This window comes from Oncorhynchus masou, chromosome 2, assembly GCF_036934945.1.
Source record: "Oncorhynchus masou masou isolate Uvic2021 chromosome 2, UVic_Omas_1.1, whole genome shotgun sequence".
In the NCBI taxonomy this organism is placed as follows: domain Eukaryota; kingdom Metazoa; phylum Chordata; class Actinopteri; order Salmoniformes; family Salmonidae; genus Oncorhynchus; species Oncorhynchus masou.
The window spans coordinates 51,676,059-51,699,625 of NC_088213.1; the positions used below are offsets into that span (position 1 = coordinate 51,676,059).

The 23,567-nt window shown below is 41.8% G+C and overlaps 1 protein-coding gene across 1 annotated transcript in view; it reads left to right on the forward strand.

Moving 5' to 3' along the window:
- LOC135506266 (ALK tyrosine kinase receptor-like) overlaps positions 1–23,567 on the forward strand; it is a 769,161-nt gene that overhangs the window by 643,239 nt on the left and 102,355 nt on the right. The window contains 1 exon segment of the mRNA XM_064925805.1: positions 963–1,057. Coding sequence (XP_064781877.1) covers positions 963–1,057 — 95 coding nt within the window.

Here is a 23,567-nt window from a genome sequence, read left to right on the forward strand (position 1 = left end):
TCTTCAGTGTGAGGACCTGATATTAAAAATTAAAGAAAAAGAAGGAAAAAGGTTGGATGACTTGTTTCATCTCGGCGTGCTTGATTGGGCTCTCTTTATCGTTGGAGCCAAGATAATCCTGGTCTTCAGATATTGATTCAGTTTCTATTTCCGGTTTTATGGAGTTTGTTCTGCTCACGTTCTTAATTAAAATGCATCTCCTTGCACCTTATGAACTCAAGTGGATTTTTTTCGCAAGCAAATTTTTTTAGATAGGATTTTGGTCCGTAACAAAAGACAAGGAAGTATGTGAATGTCTTCAGATTTGGCTCCCAACAGTAGTCTGTCATTTATATTCTCTCTCCTCTGTGTTCTGCAAATGGAAGAGAAAAGAGCAGTAGGTGAAAGTCACAAACTCAGATTTTTATTCTACCAACTCTGTGTGGCGCACATGCTTGGGAAAATAAGTCATTCAGTGTAGTAGATTTGTACATTCAGTACAGGGTCACAGTAATGTAAATTGTGGTCTTCGTGGTCATCCATCAGTGTTCTATCTATTTGCAGTTTCTAATAGCAGACTATTATGACATGTCCTACTGGAGTACTGGCGTAAAACTCATTATTCAAGTTGCAATCAACAATGTTGTTTTTGAAGTATGTATTTGTGCTAGTAGAATACTTGAGTACCACGCTTGAAATTTAAACGTAATTTCCATTTGAACCAGCATATGCAGATTTTACTGCGGAACAACTGCCATTAAATGTTAATTGTGCTACAACGCTGAACTTAAGCGTTATGGATTGAATCTAGCCTTTTAATCCTAGACTTGAATGATACACTTAAGGAAGTTTATCACCAAGCAGATATACTTCATCTTCCCCTCATCTCAAGGACTTGAGTGATGCAGCTTGTGATCATTTATGTTGTGTTCTAAATCCAGATTGTCTCTACTGTTCAAAGATCAGATTTTGTTTCTCCTCAGGTTCTGGCTCCAGTTCAGCGCTGACAATGGACCAGGTCCAGGATCAGCCATTTGTCTGGATAACATCTCCTTCAGTATGGACTGCTTCCTGGCCTGTGAGTATTTCATTGTTCTACAGCACACATAATTTGTTATTTGACTTAAGCCTTTATTTTTTTATGACAGTCAAAACAAGGACTTTGGACCCAATCAACACAACAAGTAATACATTCATATCTCCTCAACTTACCCACAATACCCGCTTACAGATGCCGTATCCTGCACAGCAGTAAATGCACGCTTCTAGTGTATTGAAGGTTCAAAAAGGCTTCTAGAGTTTAGAATTTCCACTATAAAATTTCAAACCTGATTTGCCCTAACGAGACATGAATCAACCCCTGCAAAAAAATGCCATTAATTATAATCCACATTTTAATTCACATTTCCTATTGCTGTAGGATTATTTTACTGCTGTGAGAAACTGGAAACTATACGGAACAAAAATATAAATGCAACATGCAATTTAAACAATTTTACGGAGTTCATTAGTTCATATAAGGAAATCAGTCAATTTAAATAAATTCGGCCCTAATATATGGATTTCACATGACTAGGTAGGGGTGCAGCCCTGGGTGGGCATTGGAGGGCATAGGCCCACCCACTTGGGAGCCAGGTCCAGCCAATAAAATTAGTTTTTCCCCATTAAGGGGCTTTATTAGACAGAAATACTCCTGTCCGGTGACTGATCTCAGACAATCCCACAGGTGAAGAAGCCGAATGTGGAGGTCCTGGGCTTGCATGGTTACATGTGGTCTGCTGGTTGTGAGGTCGGTTGAACGTACTGCCAAATTCTCTCAAACAACGCTGGAGGTGGCTTATGGTAGAGAAATTAACATTAAATTCTCTGGCATCAGCTCTGGTGGAAATTCCTGCAGTCAACATGCCAATTGCACGCTCACTTAAAACTTGAGACATCTGTGGCATTGTGTTATGTGACAAAACTGCACAATATAGATTGTCCTTTTATTGTCCCCAGCACAAGATTAACCATTTTTTTTACTAGGCAAGTCAGTTAAGAGCAAATTCTTATTTTCAATGACAGCCTATGAGCAGTGGGTTAACTGCCTTGTTCAGGACCAGAACAACACATTTTTACTTCAACAGCTCGGGATTTGATCTTGCAACCTTTCGGTTACAAGTCCAATGCTCTAACCACCTTTCGGTTACAAGTCCAACGCTCTAACCACTAGGCTACCTGCCACCCCATGTAATGATTATAATGTTTAATCAGCTTCTTGACACGCCACACCTTTCAGGTGGATGGATTATCTTGGCAAAGGAGAAATGCAGACTAACAGGCATGTAAACAAATTTGTGCACAAAATTTGAGAGAATACACAACAACGTATCTAAGATTTCTGGGATCTTTTATTTCAGTTCATGAAAGCTGGGAATAACACTTTACATGTTGTGCTTATATTTTGTTCAGTATAAATACGGCATCTGTAAAACAGAGTTTACTTGTTTAAACAATTTAACAATTTAAGTCAATTAAGAACAGATTGTTAATGTAAATTATAATCTGTCACAATTATAGTGAGTCACGTCCTGACCTTAGTTCCTTTTTATGTCTCTCTTGGTCAGGGCGTGAGTTGGGGTGGGCATACTGTGTTGTATTTCTATGTGTTTGGCCTGGTTTGATTCCCAATCAGAGGCAACTGTCAATCGTTGTCTCTGAGAACCATACTTAGGCAGCCTGTTTTCCCACTGAGTTAGTTTTGGGGGTAGTTTTCTGTTTTGTGTGTATCACCTGACAGAACTGTTTCGTTCTCGTTATTCCTCGTTGTTATTTTGTTGAGTGTTCAGTTTTGATTAAATTTACAACATGAACACTTACCACGCTGCGTTTTGGTCCGATCCTTCATATTCCTCATCAGACGAAGAGGACAGCCATTACAGAGAAATGAGAAATAATGGCTGTAAGCTTCAATTATATGTTAAAATATCTACATTTTTGGCCCGTTAATTTATTTTTTTGCTGCAGTGTATAAATTCTTCTCGATGTTTACCAAATATATATAATAATTCATGCACAAATCATTTGTGTGTGTATATGCCTTGATATCGGAGAAGGATTTTCTCCTGCTATATTCATACTTTAACGATTTATGTTCTGGTTAAGTATTTGAACAAAATACATAAGCAGATCATTTTATATATCTTACCCTCTAGCCCAGCTCTAGACAAAATACATATCTTGAATTATGACTAAAGTCAAACATTGACATTGTTTACTTATTTCTTCACCTCTGGTATCATTGGTGAGATATACACTTATCTCTCCTACATAATATCAGTATAGACAATCTCTCACTGTCCACGATATGGGTGAAGTCCGGGAGCTTAAGTGTCCACATTCTCATACATATTAAAGGTCAAAACTTGTCTAGCCTTTCCCGCTTTATCCATAACGAAGATTGGGATGTTATATCAGTGGAGAAACAACAGCGTCATCACACTTGTGTCTCACATTTGGAGGAAAGAAAAGAGAGAATGACATGCTCTATATCCCTCTGTCTTTTCCTAACTCTCTCAAGTAAACTGTCCATACTGTCTATACACCATTCACATACATACACAGTATATTTATATTTCGGACTCTGGTCCGGAAGCTACTTTTCTGCACTTCTATCCATTTTGCAATGGGGTTTTGTACCATGTATTTACATACTGTAGTTACACTGCATATTTATTTATATTCTGTGTTCTTTACATAGCTGGCTCCCTCTAATATATCTACTGCTGTACATATCATTCTTAGTATATGTTGCATCAATGAATCCTGTATATATACAGGTATAGAACGCATTTGGATTACTGTTGGATAATGCTATTTGGGTTGTTAATTGGATTCGTTCCGAGATTTCTTGATTTGTCGTTTTGTGCACTTGTTTGACATTTTACTGCATTGTTAGGGGCTACTGTAGTAACACAAGCTTTTTGCTACACCCACTATCACATCTGCTGAACTGTGTACATGACCAAAATTGATTAAACTTTGATTCTATTTGATTTTAGGATCAGGGCATCTACAGTGCCTTCAGAAAGTATTCATACCCTTTGACTTTTCCAAATTTTGTTGTATTTTTTTCTCATTCAATACCAGATAATGACAATGTGAAGACATGTTTTTAGAAATGTATTACACCCCTTTGCTATGACTCTCCAAATTGAGCTCAGGTAAATCCAATTCCTTTGATTAACCTTGAGATGTCGCTACAACTTGATTGGAGTCCACCTGTTGCCTTTTCAATTGTTTGGACATCATTTAGAAAGAAACCCACCTGTCTATATAAGATATCTAATTTGTCAGAGCAGAAACTATACAATGAAGTCCTAGGAACTGTCCGTAGATCTCCAAGAATTGTGATGAGGCATATAATCTGGGGAAAGGTATAAAACAATTTCTACAGTGTTGAAAGTTTCCAAGAGCACAGTGGTCTCCATTGGGAAATTTAAAAAAAATATGAAACTACCCAGACTCTGCCTATAGCTGGCTCTGAACAAACTGAGCACCCGGGCAAGAAGGACCTTGGTCAGGGAGGTGACCAAGAACCACTGCCAGAACTACAGAGGTCCTTGATTGAGATGGAAGAACCTCCCGGAACGACAACAGACTCTACAGCACTTCACCAATATGGGCTTTATGGGAGAGTGGCCAGACGGAAGCTACTCCTGAGAAAAAGGCACATGACGGCACGCCTGGAGTTTGCAAAAAGTCACATGAAATACAGATCATAAGGCAAAAGATTATGTGGTCTGATGAGACAAATGTTGCTATTTGGTCTGAATGCAAAGCGCTATGTCTGGAGAAACCAGGCACAGCTCATCACCTGTCTAACACCATCCCTACCAAGAAGAATAGTGATGGCAGCATCATGGTGTGGGGATGCTTTTCAGTGGCACAGACTTTGAGACTGGTAATGATAGAGGGAACAATGAATGGAGCCAAATACAGGCAGGAAAATCCTTGATGAGAACCTGCTTCAGAGTGCAAACAACCTTAGACTGGGGTATATTGTGAAGATTGGTAGATTGCATTTAATCCGTTTTGAATTTGGGCTGTAACATAACAAAATGTGTAATAGGTCAAGGGGTATGAACACTTTCTGAAGTAAATGGGTTGACATCATCTATCACCAGGCAGATCCTCCTCCAGATGGCATCTAATCTAGCCTGGGTATCCACTACAAAAACCCACACTTGTTGTCAAATTTATATCACCTATCGATCAACTGGGAACGATATTGGGAAAAAGTGGCGCAAGGCTAGTCGCAAACATTGTTAAGAGTGTCAATACAGGACTAAGAACGCATCGTACTACACCAGATCTGGCGCTCATTGGATGTGGCAGGGCTTGCAAATCATTACAGACTACAAAGGGGAGAACAAAGGGAATCACAGCCGAGAGCTGCCCAGTGACACGAGCTTACCAGAAGAGCTAAACTACTTCTATGCTCGCTTTGAGGAAAATAACACTAAAACATGCATGAGAGCATCAGCTGTTCCGGAAGACTGTGTGATCGCGCTCTCTGCAGCCGATGTGGGACTTTTTGAACAGGTCAACATTCACAAGGCTGCAGGGCCAGACTGATTACCAGAACATGTACTGTGAGCATGCGCTGAACCACTGGCAAGTGTCTTCTGACAAAGGTCTTAAGTTTGATCCACCTGAAAGGACAGAACAAATAATACAACAAATAGTGTTAACTCAAATATACAAAAAAATATATATTTTTCGATGAAATTTAAAAAAAAAAGGTATACCTTTGAGAATGATATCATAAGTAAGACTCGTGGAGTTATGTCACACATGCAGTTAACACAGACATACGGAAATGTCTGCTCTACCCAAAATTACAACCAACTAATTGCAACGTTACCATAAAAATGGAGGAGGCAAGTTGAAGGGGAAAAAAGTAAGAAACTTTTCTGTCGGCCCTGCATTAAAGAACGTAAATGGTTAAAGAAAAGTGTGATAAATAAAAACCTACACCAAATTCATTTAATGCCCAGAAAAATTGACAGATGTGTCATATAAATTTCAAAATGGGAGGAGATTTTCCATGGCACATGGTTTATGAATTGACACGCAAAACAACGTTGGATACAAAACATTGCATTTTTCAATTTAAATTACCATACAAAATTCTTGCAACCAATAGAATGCTATTTATATGGGGGATACAATCTTCCCAGCTCTGCAGATTTTGCTGTGAGGAGGCAGAGATATTAAATAATTTATTTTGGTATTGTCCACATGGAGCTCGTTTTTGGTCACGGGTCCAAGAATGGCTGAAGAATTGCAACATTTGCCTAGAACTAACACTGCAGATAACAAAACTGGGAGATTTGAAAAGCCATAGTCAATCAATCAATAACATCATTATTTTAACAAAAATGTTTGTAAATTAAAGACATGCTGTCAAAGCTATGAGAATAGAAAGATTCAGTACTTTTATGAAACATCACAGCACAGTTGAAAAATATATGGCAAATATAGAAATCCAAAATGGTTGGTGTTAAGAGATAGATGGGAGGCGTTGAATGGCGCTGAAGGGTGGGACTAATAACAAGAACTAATGTAAAACATACGGGGTCTGTAAAATGTACATAGGTTCAGAAATTATGTGAAATAGCACTGTTACAAATAGAAACTGGATAGACATCAGAAATAGAGGAAGGACAAACAAGCAAAATATAACTATTGTAAAATAGATTGTGTCTGCAAAATGTGTATAATATGCATAAACTGAAGGTAGAGGCCTAAGTGGTGTTGTTTATTAGTTTACTCCAATGGGGGAAGGGTGGTAGGGTTTGCAGGTTTGCGGGAATGATAAAGGTATATTCTAAAAACAAAGTATGTATATCTATACAGGTACATGTATGTATGTACAGTGAAGGAAAAACGTATTTGATCCCCTGCTGATTTTGTACGTTTGCACACTGGCAAAGAACGGATCAGTCTATAATTTTAATGGTATGTTTATTTGAACAGTGAGAGACAGAATAAAAACAAAAAAATCCAGAAAAAAGCATGTTAAATCGATTTCCATTTTAATGGGGAAATAAGTATTTGACCCCCTCTCAATCAGAACGATTTCTGGCTCCCAGGTGTCTTTTATACAGGTAACGAGCTGAGATTAGGAGCACACTCTTAAAAGGAGTGCTCCTAATCTCAGTTTGTTACCTCTATAAAAGACACCTGTCCACAGAAGCAATCAATCAATCAGATTCCAAACTCTCCACCATGGCCAAGACCAAAGAGCTCTCCAAGGATGTCAGGGACAAGATTGTACACCTACACAAGGCTGGAATGGGCTACAGGACCATTGCCAAGCAGCTTGGTGAGAAGGTGACAACAGTTGGTGCGATTATTCGCAAATGAAAGAAACACAAAAGAACTGTCAATCTCCCTCGGACTGGGGCTCCATGCAAGATCTCACCTCGTGGAGTTGCAATGATCATGAGAACTGTGAGGAATCAGGCCAGAACTACACGGGAGGACAACTTAACACCATCAAAGGACGGGGCCATGTACCGCCAAATCTTGGGTGAGAACCTCCTTCCCTCAGCCAAGTCATTGAAAATGGGTCGTGGATGGGTATTCCAGCATGACAATGACCCAAAACACAAGGCCAAGGCAACAAAGGAGTGGCTCAAGAAGAAGCACATTAAGGTCTTGGAGTGGCCTAGTCAGTCTCCAGACCTTAATCCCATAGAAAATCTGTGGAGGGAGCTGAAGGTTTGAGTTGCCAAATGTCAGCCTTGAAACCATAATAATTTGGAGAAGATCTGCAAAGAGGAGTGGGACAAAATCCCTCCTGAGATGTGTGCAAACCTGGTGGCCAACTACAAGAAACGTCTGACCTCTGATTGCTAACAAGGGTTTTGCCACCCTCATTAAAATGCAAATCAATTTATAACATTTTTGACATGCGTTTTTCTGGATTTTCTTTTTGTTATTCTGTTTCTCAATGTTCAAATAAACCTACCATTAAAATTATAGACTGATCATTTGTTTGTCAGTGGGAAAACGTACAAAATCAGAAGGGGATCAAATACTTTTTTCCCCTCACTGTATGTACGTATGTATGAATGTTTATGTATGTGTAATGGCTTTCGTCTGGTGAAGGAGGAGTGGACCAAAATGCAGCGTGATGGTTACTCATGTTTATTGAATGAAAGTAGACTAGACATGGAATAACTGAACATGAACAAAAACAACAAACGGAACGTGAAAACCTAAACAGTCCTATCTGGTAAAGACACAGAGACAGGAACAATCACCCACGAAAACACTCACAGAATATGGCTGCCTAAGTATGGTTCCCAATCAGAAACAACGATAATCACCTGACTCTGAGAACCGCCTCAGGCAGCCATAGACTATACTATACGCCCCACAAAAACCCCAAGACAAAAACACACCACAGTAACCCATGTCACACCCTGGCCTAACCAAATAAATTAAGATAAATATAATATATTTCGACCAGGGCGTGACAGAACCCCCCCCTAAGGTGCGGACTCCCGGACGCACATCAAAACAATAGGGAGGGTCCGGGTGGGCATCTGTCCATGGTGGCGGCTCTGGCTCCGGCGCGGGACCCCACTCTATTAATGTATTAGTCCCCCTTCCTCGCGTCCTAGGATAGTCCACCCTCGCCGCCGACCATGGCCTAATAGTCCTCACCCGGAACCCCACTGGACTGAGGGTCAGCTCGGGACAGAGGGTCAGCTCGGGACAGAGGGTCAGCTCGGGACTGAGAGGAAGCCCAGCACTGAGAGGAAGCCCAGCACTGAGAGGAAGCTCAGCCAGGTAGTTGGATCCGGCAGATCCTGGCTGGCTGGCGGTTCTGGCAGACTGGCGGATCTGGAAGAGTCTGGCTGACTGGCGGATCTGGAAGAGTCTGGCTGACTGGCGGATTTGGAAGAGTCTGGCTGACTGGCGGATTTGGAAGAGTCTGGCTGACTGGCGGATTTGGAAGAGTCTGGCTGACTGGCGGATCTGGAAGAGTCTGGCTGACTGGCGGATCTGGAAGAGTCTGGCTGACTGGCGGATCTGGAAGAGTCTGGCTGACTGGCGGATCTGGAAGAGTCTGGCTGACTGGCGGATCTGGAAGAGTCTGGCTGACTGGCGGATCTGGAAGAGTCTGGCTGACTGGCGGATCTGGAAGAGTCTGGCTGACTGGCGGATCTGGAAGAGTCTGGCTGACTGGCAGCTCCTTGCAGACTGACAGCTCCATGCAGACTGGCAGCTCTGGCTGCTCCATGCAGACTGACAGCTCTGGCTGCTCCATGCAGACTGACAGCTCGGGCTGCGCTGAACAGGCGGGAGACTCCAGCAGCGCTGTAGAGGAGGAAGGCTCTGGCTGCGCTAAACAGACGGGAGACTCCGGCAGCGCAGGAGAGGAGAAAGGCTCCGGTAGCGCTGGAGAGGCGAGGCGCACTGTAGGCCTGATGCGTGGTGCTGGCACTGGTGGTACTGGGCCGAGGACACGCACAGGAAGCCTGGTGCGGGGAGCTGCCACCGGAGGACTGGTGTGTGGAGGTGGCACTGGATAGACCGGACCGTGCAGGCGCACTGGAGCTCTTGAGCACTGAGCCTGCCCAACTTTACCTGGCTCGATGCCCACTCTAGCCCGGCCAATACGAGGAGCTGGTGTGTACCGCACCTGGCTATGCACCCGCACTGGAGACACCGTGCGCTCCACAGCATAACACGGTGCCTGCCCGGTCTCTTTAGCCCCCCGGTAAGCACAGGAAGTTTGGGCAGGTCTCCTACCTGGCGTAGCCATAATCCCTGTGAGCCCCCCAAATGTGGGGCTGACTCCCGGGCTTCCTAGCCAACCTTGTTCCCTCGTATCGCCGGCTCCTCTCTCCGGCTGCCTCTGCTCTTCTAAGTGCCTCCACCTGTTCCCATGGGAGGCGATCTCTTCCAGCTAGTATCTCCTCCGAAGTGTAACAACCTTTGCCATCCAAAACGTCTTCCCATGTCCATTCCTCCTTTCGCTGCACCTGCCTGTTACCACGCCGCTTGGTCCTGTTGTGGTGGGTGATTCTGTAATGGCTTTCGTCTGGTGAAGGAGGAGCGGACCAAAATGCAGCATGATGGTTACGCATGTTTATTGAATAGACGTGAAATAACTGAACATGAACAAAAACAACAAACGGAACGTGAAAACCTAAACAGTCCAATCTGGTAAAGACACAGAGACAGGAACAATCACTCACGAAAACACTCACAGAATGTGGCTGCCTAAATATGGTTCCCAATCAGAGACAACGATAATCACCTGACTCTGATTGAGAACTGCCTCAGGCAGCCATAGACTATACTATACGCCCCACAAAAACCCCAAGACAAAAACACACCACAATAACCCATGTCACACCCTGGCCTGACCAAATAAATGAAGATAAATATAATATATTTCGACCAGGGCGTGACAGTATGCATATGTATGGGTATGTACATGTACATGTATGTATATGGACATGTATATTTACCCCAAAAAAGATATGGGGGATTGGAAATAATGCAGACAATTACATTGATGGAAGCAACAATTCCGCAATATTACTCTGATCCACCCCTATATATATTAAGTCTTCACTGACATTTTCAACCTCTCCCTGTCCGAGACTGTAATACCAACATGTTTTAAGCAGACCACCATAGTCCCTGTGCCCAAGAACACTAAGGTAACCTGCCTAAATTACTACAGACCCATAGCACTAACGTCTGTAGCCATGAAGTGCTTTGAAAGGCTGGTCATGGCTCACAACATCACCATTATCCCAGAAACCCTAGACCCCCCTCAATTTGCATACCACCACAACAGATCCAAAGATGATGCAATCTCTATTGCACTCCACACTGCCCTTTCCCACCTGGACAAAAGGAACACCTATGTGAGAATGCTATTTAATGACTACAGCTCAGCGTTCAATACCATAGTGCCAACACATCTGCCATGCTGATCCTAAACACAGGGGCCCCTCAGGGGTGCATGCTCAGTCCCTTCCTGAACTCCCTGTTCACTCATGACTGCACGGCCAGGCACGACTCCAACACCATCAATAAGTTTGTTGATGACACACAGCCTGATCACCGACAACGACGAGACATCCTACAGGGAGGAGGTCAGAGACCTGGCCATGTGGTGCCAGGATAACAATCTCTCCCTCAACGTGAACAAGACAATGGAGATGATTGTGAACTACAGAAAAAAAGAGCACGCCCCCATTCTCATTGACGGTGCTGTAGTGAGCAGGTTGAGAGCTTCAAGTTCCTTGGTGTTCATATCACCAACAAACTAACATGGACCAAGCACACCAAGACAGTTGTGAAGAGGGCACGACTAAGCCTATTCCCCCTCAGGGTCCTCAGATTCTCAAAAGATTCTACAGCTACACCAACGAGAGCATCCTGACTGGTTGCATCACTGCCTGGTATGGCAACTGCTCAGCCTCCGACAGCAAGGCACGACAGTACAGAGGGTAGTGCGAATGGCCCAGTACATCACTGATGCCAAGCTTCCTGCCATCCAGGACCTCTCCATCAGGCGGTGTCAGAGGAAGGCCCTAAAAATTGCCAGACTCCAGCCACCCTAGTCATAGACTGGTCTCTCTGCTACTACACGGCAAGCAATACCGGAGCACCAAGTCTAGGTCCAAGAGGCTTCTCAACAGCTTCTACCCCCAAGCCATAAGACTCCTGAACATCTAATCAAATGGCTATCCAGACTATTTGCATTGACCCCCCACCCCCCTTTTACACCGCTGCTACTCTGTTGTTATCATCTATGCATAGTCACTTAATAACTCTACCTACATGCATATATTACCTCAACTAACCGGTGCCTTGGTACATTGACTCTGTACCGGACTCTGTAGCCCCCTGTATATAGTCTCACTATTGTTATTTTACTGCTGTTCTTTAATTTGTTACTTTTATTTCTTATTCTTATCCATAATTTTTTAACTGCATTGTTGGTTAGGGGCTCATACGTAATTATTTCACTGTAAACCTGTTGCATTCTGCGTATGTGACTAATAAAATTTGACTTGATCTGATCAAATTCGATCAGTCTGCACGATCAACATTAGCTATCTGGATCTTTCTCACATTGTGATGCAACCCATAATATGTTGGAGTAGGAAAACATAGGCTACCGCATGCACATTATGCAGAGTATCCACTGTAGGTCACCGTAGCGACTCCAAAACTAATGTCATTGGGAATGTGGCTTCCACTGTTTTTCTAGGCCTGTGACTGGATCATCAGCGCAATGTCCCTCCCTAGGATTGGAGAGTGCCAAGGACTGCATTTGGTTGGGAACAATTGGCTGCTCCTGGCCAAAGGCAATAGATAAAAGCAGATTTCTGCAAATGGCCAATCTGTCATTTTAAGAGATGCATTAGTCATGGTGCAGACCATCCACTTGAGACAATCCCACATAAACTGAGATATAATCATTGTATACTTAAAACATTACTCAACAAAGACAGGTCTAATGCTTTATCAAGGGTGTGCAAGGAATTCTAAGGAAATATAATTTGACGTCCCCTTCCCATGTGGCATTCCCTTACACACACCCTATCTATAGGCGTTGCTGTGCATTATAATGCATTTATTTAACCCATGTAAGATCAGCCATTTTGATTCAATTGAAAACTTTCTACATAGACTTATAAGCCTGATAATAGTGCATTATAAAGGCATGCTTATAAAAATTGGTAAAGCTGAATAGCTCTTGGCATTGAGGAAAGCGTTAAGAACAAATTGTAATTTACAATGAAGGCTTAGGAACAGTGGGTTAACTGCCTTGTTCAGGGGCAGAACAACAGATTTTTACCTTGTCAGCTCAGGGATTCAATCTAGTAACCTTACAGTTACTGGCCCAATGTTCTAACCACCACCTGCCGCCCCAAATATTAACATAACATAAATAATGGCACAAAGTGTATATTTTCAGGAAATCTGCTGTAAAACTGCACACAAAAAGTTATCTAAAGCAAACGTATTTGTTTACCTTTTGTTAATGAAATACCTTTTCTGCTAAAGACCCCTGTGCATATTAAATTATAGTTTTTAATCCCGGTGCTGTTAGTAAATGTGTTGCGGATAATTGTATAGCTAATAGGCTATGCGTTTGTAGACCGACTGAGGTGAATGAAGCTACAGCAACCAATGAGATAACGGCTGGGGTCATTTTTTGCTTGTTTTTGCTATTCTCCAAATAGCATTTTAGAGTTTTTAAATTGTATAGAAATGCAGTAGCTTTAATTTGAACATTTTTTGGATTGAACCCCCCCCCCCCCCATTTGATCTTGATAGTTTGTGTGTATGTATTGATATGTAGGATACATGCGCCTTTTTTATGTATGTAGTGAGCAGTACTTCTGTATTATGTCATTCTATATCATGTTTCATGTTTTGTGTGGACCCCAGGAAGAGAAGGTGGTGCTTTTTCAACAGCTAATGGGGATCCTAATAAAATACCAAATACCCCCACACTCCAAAAAAGTGTTAAATATATTTGAGATTCTTAAAAATAGCCACCCTTTGCCTTGATGACAGCTTTGGACACTTGGAATTCTATAAACCAGCTTCACCTGGAATTATTTTCCAACCGTCTTGAAGGAGCTCTCACATATGCTGGGCACTTGTCGGCTGCTTTTCCTTCCCTCTGCGGTCCAACTCATCCCAAACCATCTCATTTGGGTTGAGGTTGGGTGATTGTGGAAGCCAGGTCATCTGATGCAGCACTCCATCGCTCTCCTTCTTGGTCAAATAGCCCTTACAGAGCCTGTAGGTGTATTGGGTCATTGTCCTGTTGAAAAACAAAATTATAGTCCCACTAAGCCCAAACCAGGTGGGATGGCGTATCGCTGCAAACTGCTTTGGTAGCCTTGCTGGTTAAGTGTGCCTTGAATTCTAACTAAATCACAGACAGTATCATCGCAATGTACTCCCACACCATCATGCCGCCTCCTGGGAGCCACACATGCGGAGATCATCTGTTCACCTACTCTGCGTCTCACAAAGATATTGCGGTTGGAACCAACTATCTGACCAAGTGTCAAATTTCCACTGGTCTAATGTCCATTGCTCGTGTTTCCAAGTCTCTTCTTATTATTCTTGTCCTTTAGTGGTGGTTTCTTTGCAGCAATTCGCCCATGAAGGCCTGATTCATACAGTCTCCTCTGAACAGTTGATGCTGCGATGTGTCTGTTACTTGAACTCTGTGAAGCATTTATTTGGGCTGCAATTTCTGAGGCTGGCAACTCTAATGAACTTATCCTCTGCAGCAGAGGTTACTCTGGGTCTTCTTTTCCTGTGGCGGTCCTCATGAGAGCCAATTTCACCGCTTGATCGTTTTTCCGACTGCACTTGAAGAAATTTCACATTTCTTGGGATTTTCCAGATTGACTGACCTTCATGTCTTAAAGTAATGATGGACTTTTGTTTCTCTTTTCTTATTTGAGCTGTTCTTGCCATAATATGGACTTGGTCTTTTACCAAATAGGGCTACCTTGTAAAAACACAACTGATTGGCTCAAATGCATTAAGATGGAAAGAAATTCCACAAAAGAACTTTTAACAAGGCACACCTGTTAATTGAAATGCATTCCAAGTGACTACCTCATGAAGCTGGTTGAGAGAATGCCAAGAGTGTGCAAAGCTGTCATCAAGGCAAAGGGTTTGCTACTTTGAATAATCTAAAATCTAAAATATATTTTGATTTGTTTAAAATGTTTTTATTTACTACATGAACTACATGATTCCATAGGTGTTATTTCATAGTATTGATTATTCGGCAATATAGTTAATATTAAGAAAGCCCTTGAATTAGTAGGACTTTTGTCTTGTACTGTAGGTTCAACTTTTGGTGATAAAAGGGACAATTCCAATCAGTTTTCCACATTAATTCAATATCATCACATACATTTTTTTTTGAAAGGGCGTGGAAACAACAGTGATTCAGTTTTTGCCCAGTGGGTGGCTACCGCCCTGCCTCCCATGCGTACTGTATAAGCACATACAGTGCATTCGGAAAGACCCCTTGGCCTTTTCCACATTTTGTTAGTTTATAGCCTTATTCTAAAATGTATAAAATTACTTTTTTTCATCAATCTACACACAATACAACCATAATGAAAAGCGAAAACGGGTTTTTAGAATTTTTTAGAAAGGTACAGAAATACCTTAGAAATACCTTAGACTTGAAATTGAGCTCAGGTGCATCCTGTTTTCATTGATCATCCCTGAGATGGCTCTACAACTTGATTGGAGTCCACCTGTGGTACCTGTCTATATAAAGGTCCCCAAATACAGGTGCACCAAGCTTGTAGCGTCATACCCAAGAAGACTTGAGGTTGTAATTGCTGCTAAATGTGCTTCAACAAAGTAATGCGTAAAGGGTGGTAACAAGATTTGCCCCAGCAATCTCTGGTGGGTTTAGGCCAGGTTGACAGGCCTGCTACCTCTAACTCTAAAAGCTCCTGACTAGCCATGGTCCTGACCGGCAGCTCTGCAGTGCTCCAGAGTAAGAACACAGTCCCGGCCAGGCTGCAGTGGAATACCAATGTCCCAAGCCTCTATTATCTACAACACCCACCACATCTCTACATCATGCTTTACACGCTAAGAGTTTTGATTCTGCGGGTCTTGTTAGTGAGTCTCTTAGACTGGATGAAAAATAGATTGATCTAATCTCTATTATATCGTAGTTGTTTGGGTGTTGTAAAGTACTACTATGCCGTCCGTATGGACCGTCAATGCCTATGTTTATTAGAATTAAGAGTTATAGTTGGAGCATCTTGGTTTGCATTCCCAGCAAACATAATACACAGCCCATTATGTACTAACTATTTACAAATAAACACTTCATATTTATTTGCAGTTTGGCTCCGAAGTAGTCAAATGTTTGGAGATCATATTTGTTTGAGGATTACTGGGTCGGAGGAATGAGCTATTAGTGAGATTTCTCGACCCTGGAGCTGGGATTGCATAGTTCTGTCTCAGTCACATTTGCAGTGGGTTTTGAATATGCAGATCACCACCAGCTAGAGCTATAATCATATTGGCCCACGTCAAATCATCAGGATATTACATTTACAGAAACCTAATCTGTCAAATGATGTAATAACAAATGGACTTTTTGAGAGAATCATGCTAGTAATATCAGCAACACGTAACATTTACATATACTTATCCAGAGTGACCACAACCACATACTGTATCACATTGCATGTAAAACTTTCCTTAAAGCGACGTTAGCTGTTGAAACAATTAACGTTTCCTCCCCAGCAGTGTTTTGGTTAAAAGCGGGGGGATGTGGCTGGAGAAATGTAACTTACAAATTCAAAGACAGAGCTTAGGAGACAAGGAGTGACCATCCATGATATCAAAATGATAGTTTTATCCTTGTTTTTAGACTATACAGTGTTTACCTTTACTGTTAGCACTTTATTTTAAGTGGCACTCCAGTCTCCTTTTTACATCATTTAACACCTGAATTACTTCACAAAAGGCACATCTCAATAGGTGGTCAAGGAAAGTCATGACATGTGGACGGTGGTTCTTTCCTCGTTTGTTCTCTCTTGTTCCTCAAGCAAGAGGGGAGACCACTGAGTTCAAAACGTCTCATCAAACCAACTCCTTGAATGCCCTATTCCTTTAAGTTTGCAGTCGTATCTAAAAAGCACCATTTTGCTCAAAACATATCGTTTTTACCTTTTAGCATGTGTACTTTACTGTATTTATATTTTGGGATAACAGGAAAAGTTAAAACATCAATGGAGCATGTCCCATTTATAAGGCATTTACAAACAGTTTGCTCACAATTTATTAATCATTACTCCCACATTTGTAAATGTTAGCAAGTTAGTTATTCACAAATGTGTACATATTTCCTTAAATATCCTGTGTTGTGAGATTATTATTTTACCAGGTACTTCTGGAATATCTACCAATGAATGGCATGTCCATCTTTTTTTGAGAAATGACATTTAAACATTTAAAGTATTTATAAAGCACATATAGCGCTCACTAGATTAGGGGCTGCAAAAAACATTTGACTAATGACTAGTAAATGGTTTATAAATGTGGGAGTAATGATAATAACTGCATTGACAGACACACCTCAATGTACTTGGGTATACTGCATACCAGTTGATAAATGAGAGCCTGTACTAGCCATTTATTAACTCAGCCAATACGAAGAAGGTAACAACACTTTTTGACTGGATAATTTCAACGACTCATCATCACACATTGGTTTCTAAATAACAACAGGGGTTGGCTTTCATTGGAATAATAGCGTTAACCCTCAAATCCACTAATTCATGTGATGCCAGAGACGTTAATAGGAGGAGCGCCCACATTTTTTCTTGCCACCGTTGTCTGAAAATCATAGCTACCCACTATGGACAGGAGCAAATGACAAAATCACTGGTACTAAACCGAAGATATTGACCTTTTATACTAACACCACCAATCTGATGTAAAAATGTATATTTCCTGTAGTTCTTGTGTGGTGAAAAGGTTAGTTTGTTTAATGTACTAAGACGTTCAGTCTACCATAAGGAATTGAGCTTTTTTGTTTTTTTATATATTTATATATATATTTTTATATATTATTATTATGATTTTTTATTTAATAACAAAGTACACATGTATTTATCGCCCTAAAGTTTTTAAAATGTATTTTATTAACCGATCCACCACACCCCGAAGTGTTTTTCGTTTTTGTTGTTTTTTACAGCTTTTCTACGACATTTACATACATTTTATATATACATTTTATATTTACATTTCACATACACATTTTGCATACATGGCACTTTTATATAAAGCAGTAACATACCAATAATGCATTACCAAACATAAGCTCTTTAATTCCAACCCTCAGCCACTCTCAGCCCATACCACCGATCAGCATAGACCACTCTCATTTGGTTTCCATGTGCCATACATTTTTCAATTGTGCTGTGATGTTTCACATAATTTTTTTGACCTTTCTAAACATATAGTATACACAGATTGTGAGGTAAAGATGAAAACCTTTCTTACGAGTATAATTTGGCTTTCCAAATCACTCAACACTGCTATTTTTAAGGTTCATTTTAAGTGCATGTTGTAATTTTTTAACCATTCCTAAACCTGTGACCAGAAACAAGCTGCGTAGTGGCAAAACCAGAATAAATGATCTATTGATTCTGTCTCTTCGCAGCAAAATCTACAGAGCTCAGATTGTTGTATGCCCCATACAGTATATATAGAATTCTGTTGGTGGCAGGAATATTAAATACAAATACTATTCACCTCCCCAAAGGCAATACTTTGTTGAGCCATCTTTTGCAGCAATTACAGCTGCAAGTCTCTTGGGATATGTCTCTATAAAGCTTGGCACATCTAGCCACTGGGATGTTTAACCATTCTTCAATTCAAAACTGCTCCAGCTCCTTCAAGTTGAATGGGTTCCATAAGGGTACAGATATCTTTAATAACCAACTGAGAGCTGACAAAAAAGCTACTCTTCAGCAGCGATAATAGCTCAAATTGGACAACTGGTTTCAAAGATTTAGCCTGTTTGACAAAGTCAGCACTTCGACACCAAAACTCAGCTTCACACCTGCGAGCTACAGTGAGTTTAAAAACAATTGGGGGAACAAGAGTAGACCTTCTTAACGAGCAGCGGCGCAATGAGACACTTGCTCACAATGATAAAGTCAGGCACAATGGAGATGCTAATGCACCTTATTCATATGGTTGTTTTTTTAGGCAAGCAAGAATTAGCATTCAGAGGACATTATGAGGGTAAAGAATCAGCTATTCAGGGAAACTACTTGGAAATAGTGGATTTCTTGGCTGAGCATGACAGCACGTTAGACTGCCATTTGGTTACAGCTACCGTGCTCACAGGCACTTCCAGCAAAATCCAAATGACCTGATACACGCGGTCGTGAATGTAATGACAGGTGTCATGAAGGTAGAATTGGTGAAATCCCCCTTTGTAACCATCATGGTTGACGAGACGATAGACAATGTAGCCCAAATGTCTTATGTGTTGCATTACACTACCGATGGTGATGTGAAGGAAAGGAAATTTGAGGATATAACTGAGGATAAATGGGCAGAAGCGGTTGCTGCCCGAATTATCAGCTTTTTAGAGATGTGTGAATGCAAGGCCAAAGTTGCGGCTCAGTGTTATGATGGGGCCGCAGTCATGGCCTCTGGTATAAACGGAGTACAAGCCAAGGTGAAAGAAACTATCCCACAAGCTCTGTTCATTCATTGATATGCGTACACTCTTAATCAGGTGATGTCGCAAGGTGCTGGTAAACTAAAATAATGGCAGCAAAAATTTGGGGTGGCGTCGCAGCATTTTTCTGAAGATCTGTCAAACTACTGGATGAAATATGCCAGCGAAGACTACCCAGAATGGCGCCAATACGATGGAACTTCTCCTCACACTTAGTTGGCACTGTGTATGAAAAAAAGGCTGAACTCATTGAACTCTTTGAATACATAGTGGACCATCACGATGACTTTGATGAAGACACCGTTCACAGCGCAGATGGATACATGATGCACCTGACAAGCTTCGAGTTCTGCTTCCTGCTATCTGTGTTCTACTCCATATTTGCATACTCCGACGTGCTGTTTGTAATATTGCAGAACAGGGAGTTTGACATAAAGTTCTGCTTGTCCAGGGTGGACGACTTCTGCAACACCACAGAGAGGGAAAAGGTCAATTCGATTCCATCTACGAGGACACTGTGAGTGAGACCGGAGTACCAAGGATGCGCACCACACATATACAAGGAGACATTCACAGGCAGTTCCAACAGCAACACAGTGCTATCAGCGACAACATTGTCAGCTAAGAAACAGGTTCAATGACCATGAAAGGCTTATGTTCCTTGCCCTCCTCGACCCACAAAAGTTCCCAATATATAGGGGAAAACCAAGATTTCCAAGCGCTGCGTTCTCAAGTCTCAAAGAGCGCTATGGCGGGCCACAGTCCGGAACCTCCAACGACGGGCCACAGTCCGGAACCTCCAGCAACGGTTCCAAGTCCGGAGTCTCCAGCGACGGTCCCCAGCCCGGGGTCTGCAGTGATGGTCCCCAGTCCGGGGTCTACGGCGACGGTCCACAGTCCGGGGTCTACGGTGACGGTCCACAGTCCGGGGTCTCCAGCGACGTTCCCAAGTCCGGGATCTCCAGCGGCGGTCCCAAATCCAGGGTCTCCAGTGACGGTCCCCAGTCCGGGGTCTCTAGCGACGGTCCCAAGTCTGGGGTCTCTAGCGACGGTCCCAAGTCTGGGGTCTGCAGCGACGGTCCCCAGTCCGGGGTCCCTAGCGACGGTCCCCAGTCCGGGGTCTCCAGTGATGGTTCCCAGTCCGGGGGCTCCAGTGATGGTTCCCAGTCCGGGGGCTCCGGCGATGTTCCGCAGTCCAGAGCCTCCGGCAATGATCCACGGTCCGGTTCTACAATGGCAGAGGGATCAGCGTAAAGAGGGGGGGCTGCGTCCAGAACCGGAGCCGCCACGAGGGTAGATGCCCACCCAGACCCTCCCCTATAGGTTCAGGTTTGCGGCCAGGAGTCAGCACGGGGGGGTCGGGGTACTGTCACGCCCTGACCTGAAATATCTCTGTTTTCTTTATATTTTGGTTAGGTCAGGGTGTAACTAGGGTGGGTACGCTAGTTTTGTATTGTCTCTGTTTTTTTTGTATATTTAGGGCTTTTGAGGTCTAAGTGATTTGTATGTCTATGGTGGCCTAATATGGTTCCCAATCAGATGCAGCTCTTTATCGTTGTCTCTGATTGGGGATCATATTTAGGTAGCCATTTCCCTTTGGTGTTTGTGGGATCTTGTCTATGTCTAGTTGCCTGTCAGCACTCGTTTGTATAGCTTTACGCTTCATTTTGTTAGTTTGTTCAGTGTTTATTCTTTAAATAAATATGAATGTACACATACTACGCTGCGCCTTGGTCAGATCCATATAACGAACGTGACAGACTGTTTGTTTTGGCAAATGATTCTTTGAAACGACCCAACCGTATTTTCTTCTAACGTGGTTCCGCTATTGATATTTGCAACCATTGTGTAATTGCTTCTCCTACATAGGTCTGCAAGATAAAGGTCTCAAGTCATGCTCTGTATACACAGGCATCCAAGGTCTCTAATCGATATGTATAACGTCAAATCTTTTTCTGCAACTGAGAGACTAGCTCCAATAGTCACGGTTCGCCACTGGAAGGAACTATCCTGCTTTCCATGATCGTCCATCTATTGAACTTTTAGTTTTCTTCAAAATGTAGTTCAAAAATTGCCTATAAGCTTCTATAGGTGGAGGCAGTGTAGCCTAGTGGTTAGAGCGTTGGACTAGCAACCGGAATGTTGCGAGTTCAAACCCCCGAGCTGACAAGGTACAAATCTGTCGTTCTGCACCTGAACAGGCAGTTAACCCACTGTTCCCAGGCCATCATTGAAAATAAGAATTTGTTCTTAACTGACTTGCCTGGTTAAATAAAGGTAAAATAAAAAAATATTTTGGGTTCTGATGAGCTACGACAGTTGAATTAAAACCATGAAGCGTTTATAAGTTATTTTCTTCAAGAATCAATGGGTACATATCATTATTTTATAAGTCCAAAAATGGATATAGCAACTGCTGATTGCCCCTTTAATAAAACAGCTATCAGAAAAATTGGTGATAGTAATAAGAGACAAGTGCAAGTGTTCATGCAAGGAAGACAAGCACAGCAGCATTAACAGATGGGCTCTATTTTAACAAACCTAACGCAATGGTAAATCTTAGATCTGACGGTAGCGTTAAATGTTCGGGGGTGTGTCAGAAATATTGTTTATATTTTCACAACTGGAATGATGGGCGCAGTACCTCGTGGTGGAGGGAAAAGGCTGGGTTTTAGGTCTACTGTAAATTGCAGTCTGGAGATAGTCAATATGAAAGATTACATTTACTATGCTCTTGATAAGGCCTAAAAAGACATAGTATAATTCTAATCATGTTGTAATAAAAACAAAACAAAAGCTTGTTTTAAAGAGGCTATGTCTAAAAACAATTATGCCTGTAGGCACCATAATACAGACAGGGCAACAAGGGTTTTACGCACATCCAAATAAAGATCCACTATAAAGAGAAAGGGGGATGTCGCTCACATGTGTAATGTTTTATCAACATCATAGGACCATTTTACAGATCATATTTGCACTTCTCCAGAAATAGCAGATTAATTTGCATCCTGCAGGGCATGCACTGGTTGACTCGGGCGGAAGTGTAGCCTCGTGGTTAGAGCATTGGACTGGTAACCGAAAGGTTGCAAGTTCAAAATCCCCGACCTGGCAAGGTACAAAATCTGTCGTTCTGCCCCTGAACAGGCAGTTAACCCACAGTTCCTAGGCCGTCATTGAAAATAAGAAGTTGTTCTTAACTGACTTTCCTAGTGAAATAAAGGTTTAAAAAATCAATATTGTTTTCTTGTCATTTAAATTAAATGACATAGAACCAACGTGGAATAGATGTTGAATTGATGTCTGTGCCATTTGGGATTGCATTCGAACCAGGTACATTCTCCCCCTAAACCCAAATTAAATCAAATTGAATGAAAGACATGTTTTTTAAACCAACAACAATATTTCTAAATATGATTGGGTAAGAAGCATAATATCATGAAGCACTTCTCTCATGCCATTGAACTATGTACACATGTCGCCCTACATTTCTTTATGCATAACATTTACATGTCTATACAAAATACTAGGCTCCTGTCAATATTATCGTTGCGTACATGCGAGGCACATTCTCAAAGAAATCTTCCTTTGATATGGCATTTAGGAGGACTGAATAGTGAGGAGCATGTCTCTGCAAACGGGGGTTCTTTAAACATGGGTATGGATAGCCTACTAAATATTCCAAAGCACTCTCAGAAGACCATTTAAACCCTTTATTCAAAGGCTAATGATGCACCTATGCGCTGCTGCTCAATCAGCCTTGATAAAGAGGAAGGTAGGCTATGCTTGTTTTTTTAGACAAATTAAACAAAATGGGGGGAAACAAATCGTTTAAAAAAAATCTTTCGAAGTACGAGATTTACCACCACAAAAGGCACATCTGTCCTTCCATGGACACTGTGCATCACAGCTGGATAGGCTGTGCTTCCACTCTCAAAAGCCATGCATTTATCAACAGTGTTACCGATAAGACCTGCTTTTTGTTGGTCTTAAAGTTGCAATGTGTAACTTTTTGACACTTGTGCCTCCTTAGCGCCAGCCACAAGTAAAGCCCAATAACGTTTTGCTCTAAGCTGACAAAGAACTTCTGTCAAATGAAGTATGAAATCAATGTTTAAGAAAATCTTGTTAGTAATAATGTCACGCTCGCCATAATAACTAGACCAAAGCACAGTGTGATCTGGGTTCCACATATTTTTATTTCTGTGTGAAACTCACAACAAAACAAAACAATAAGCGAACGAACGATACATGAAGAAAATGCAGTGTTCACAGGCACTACACAAAAACA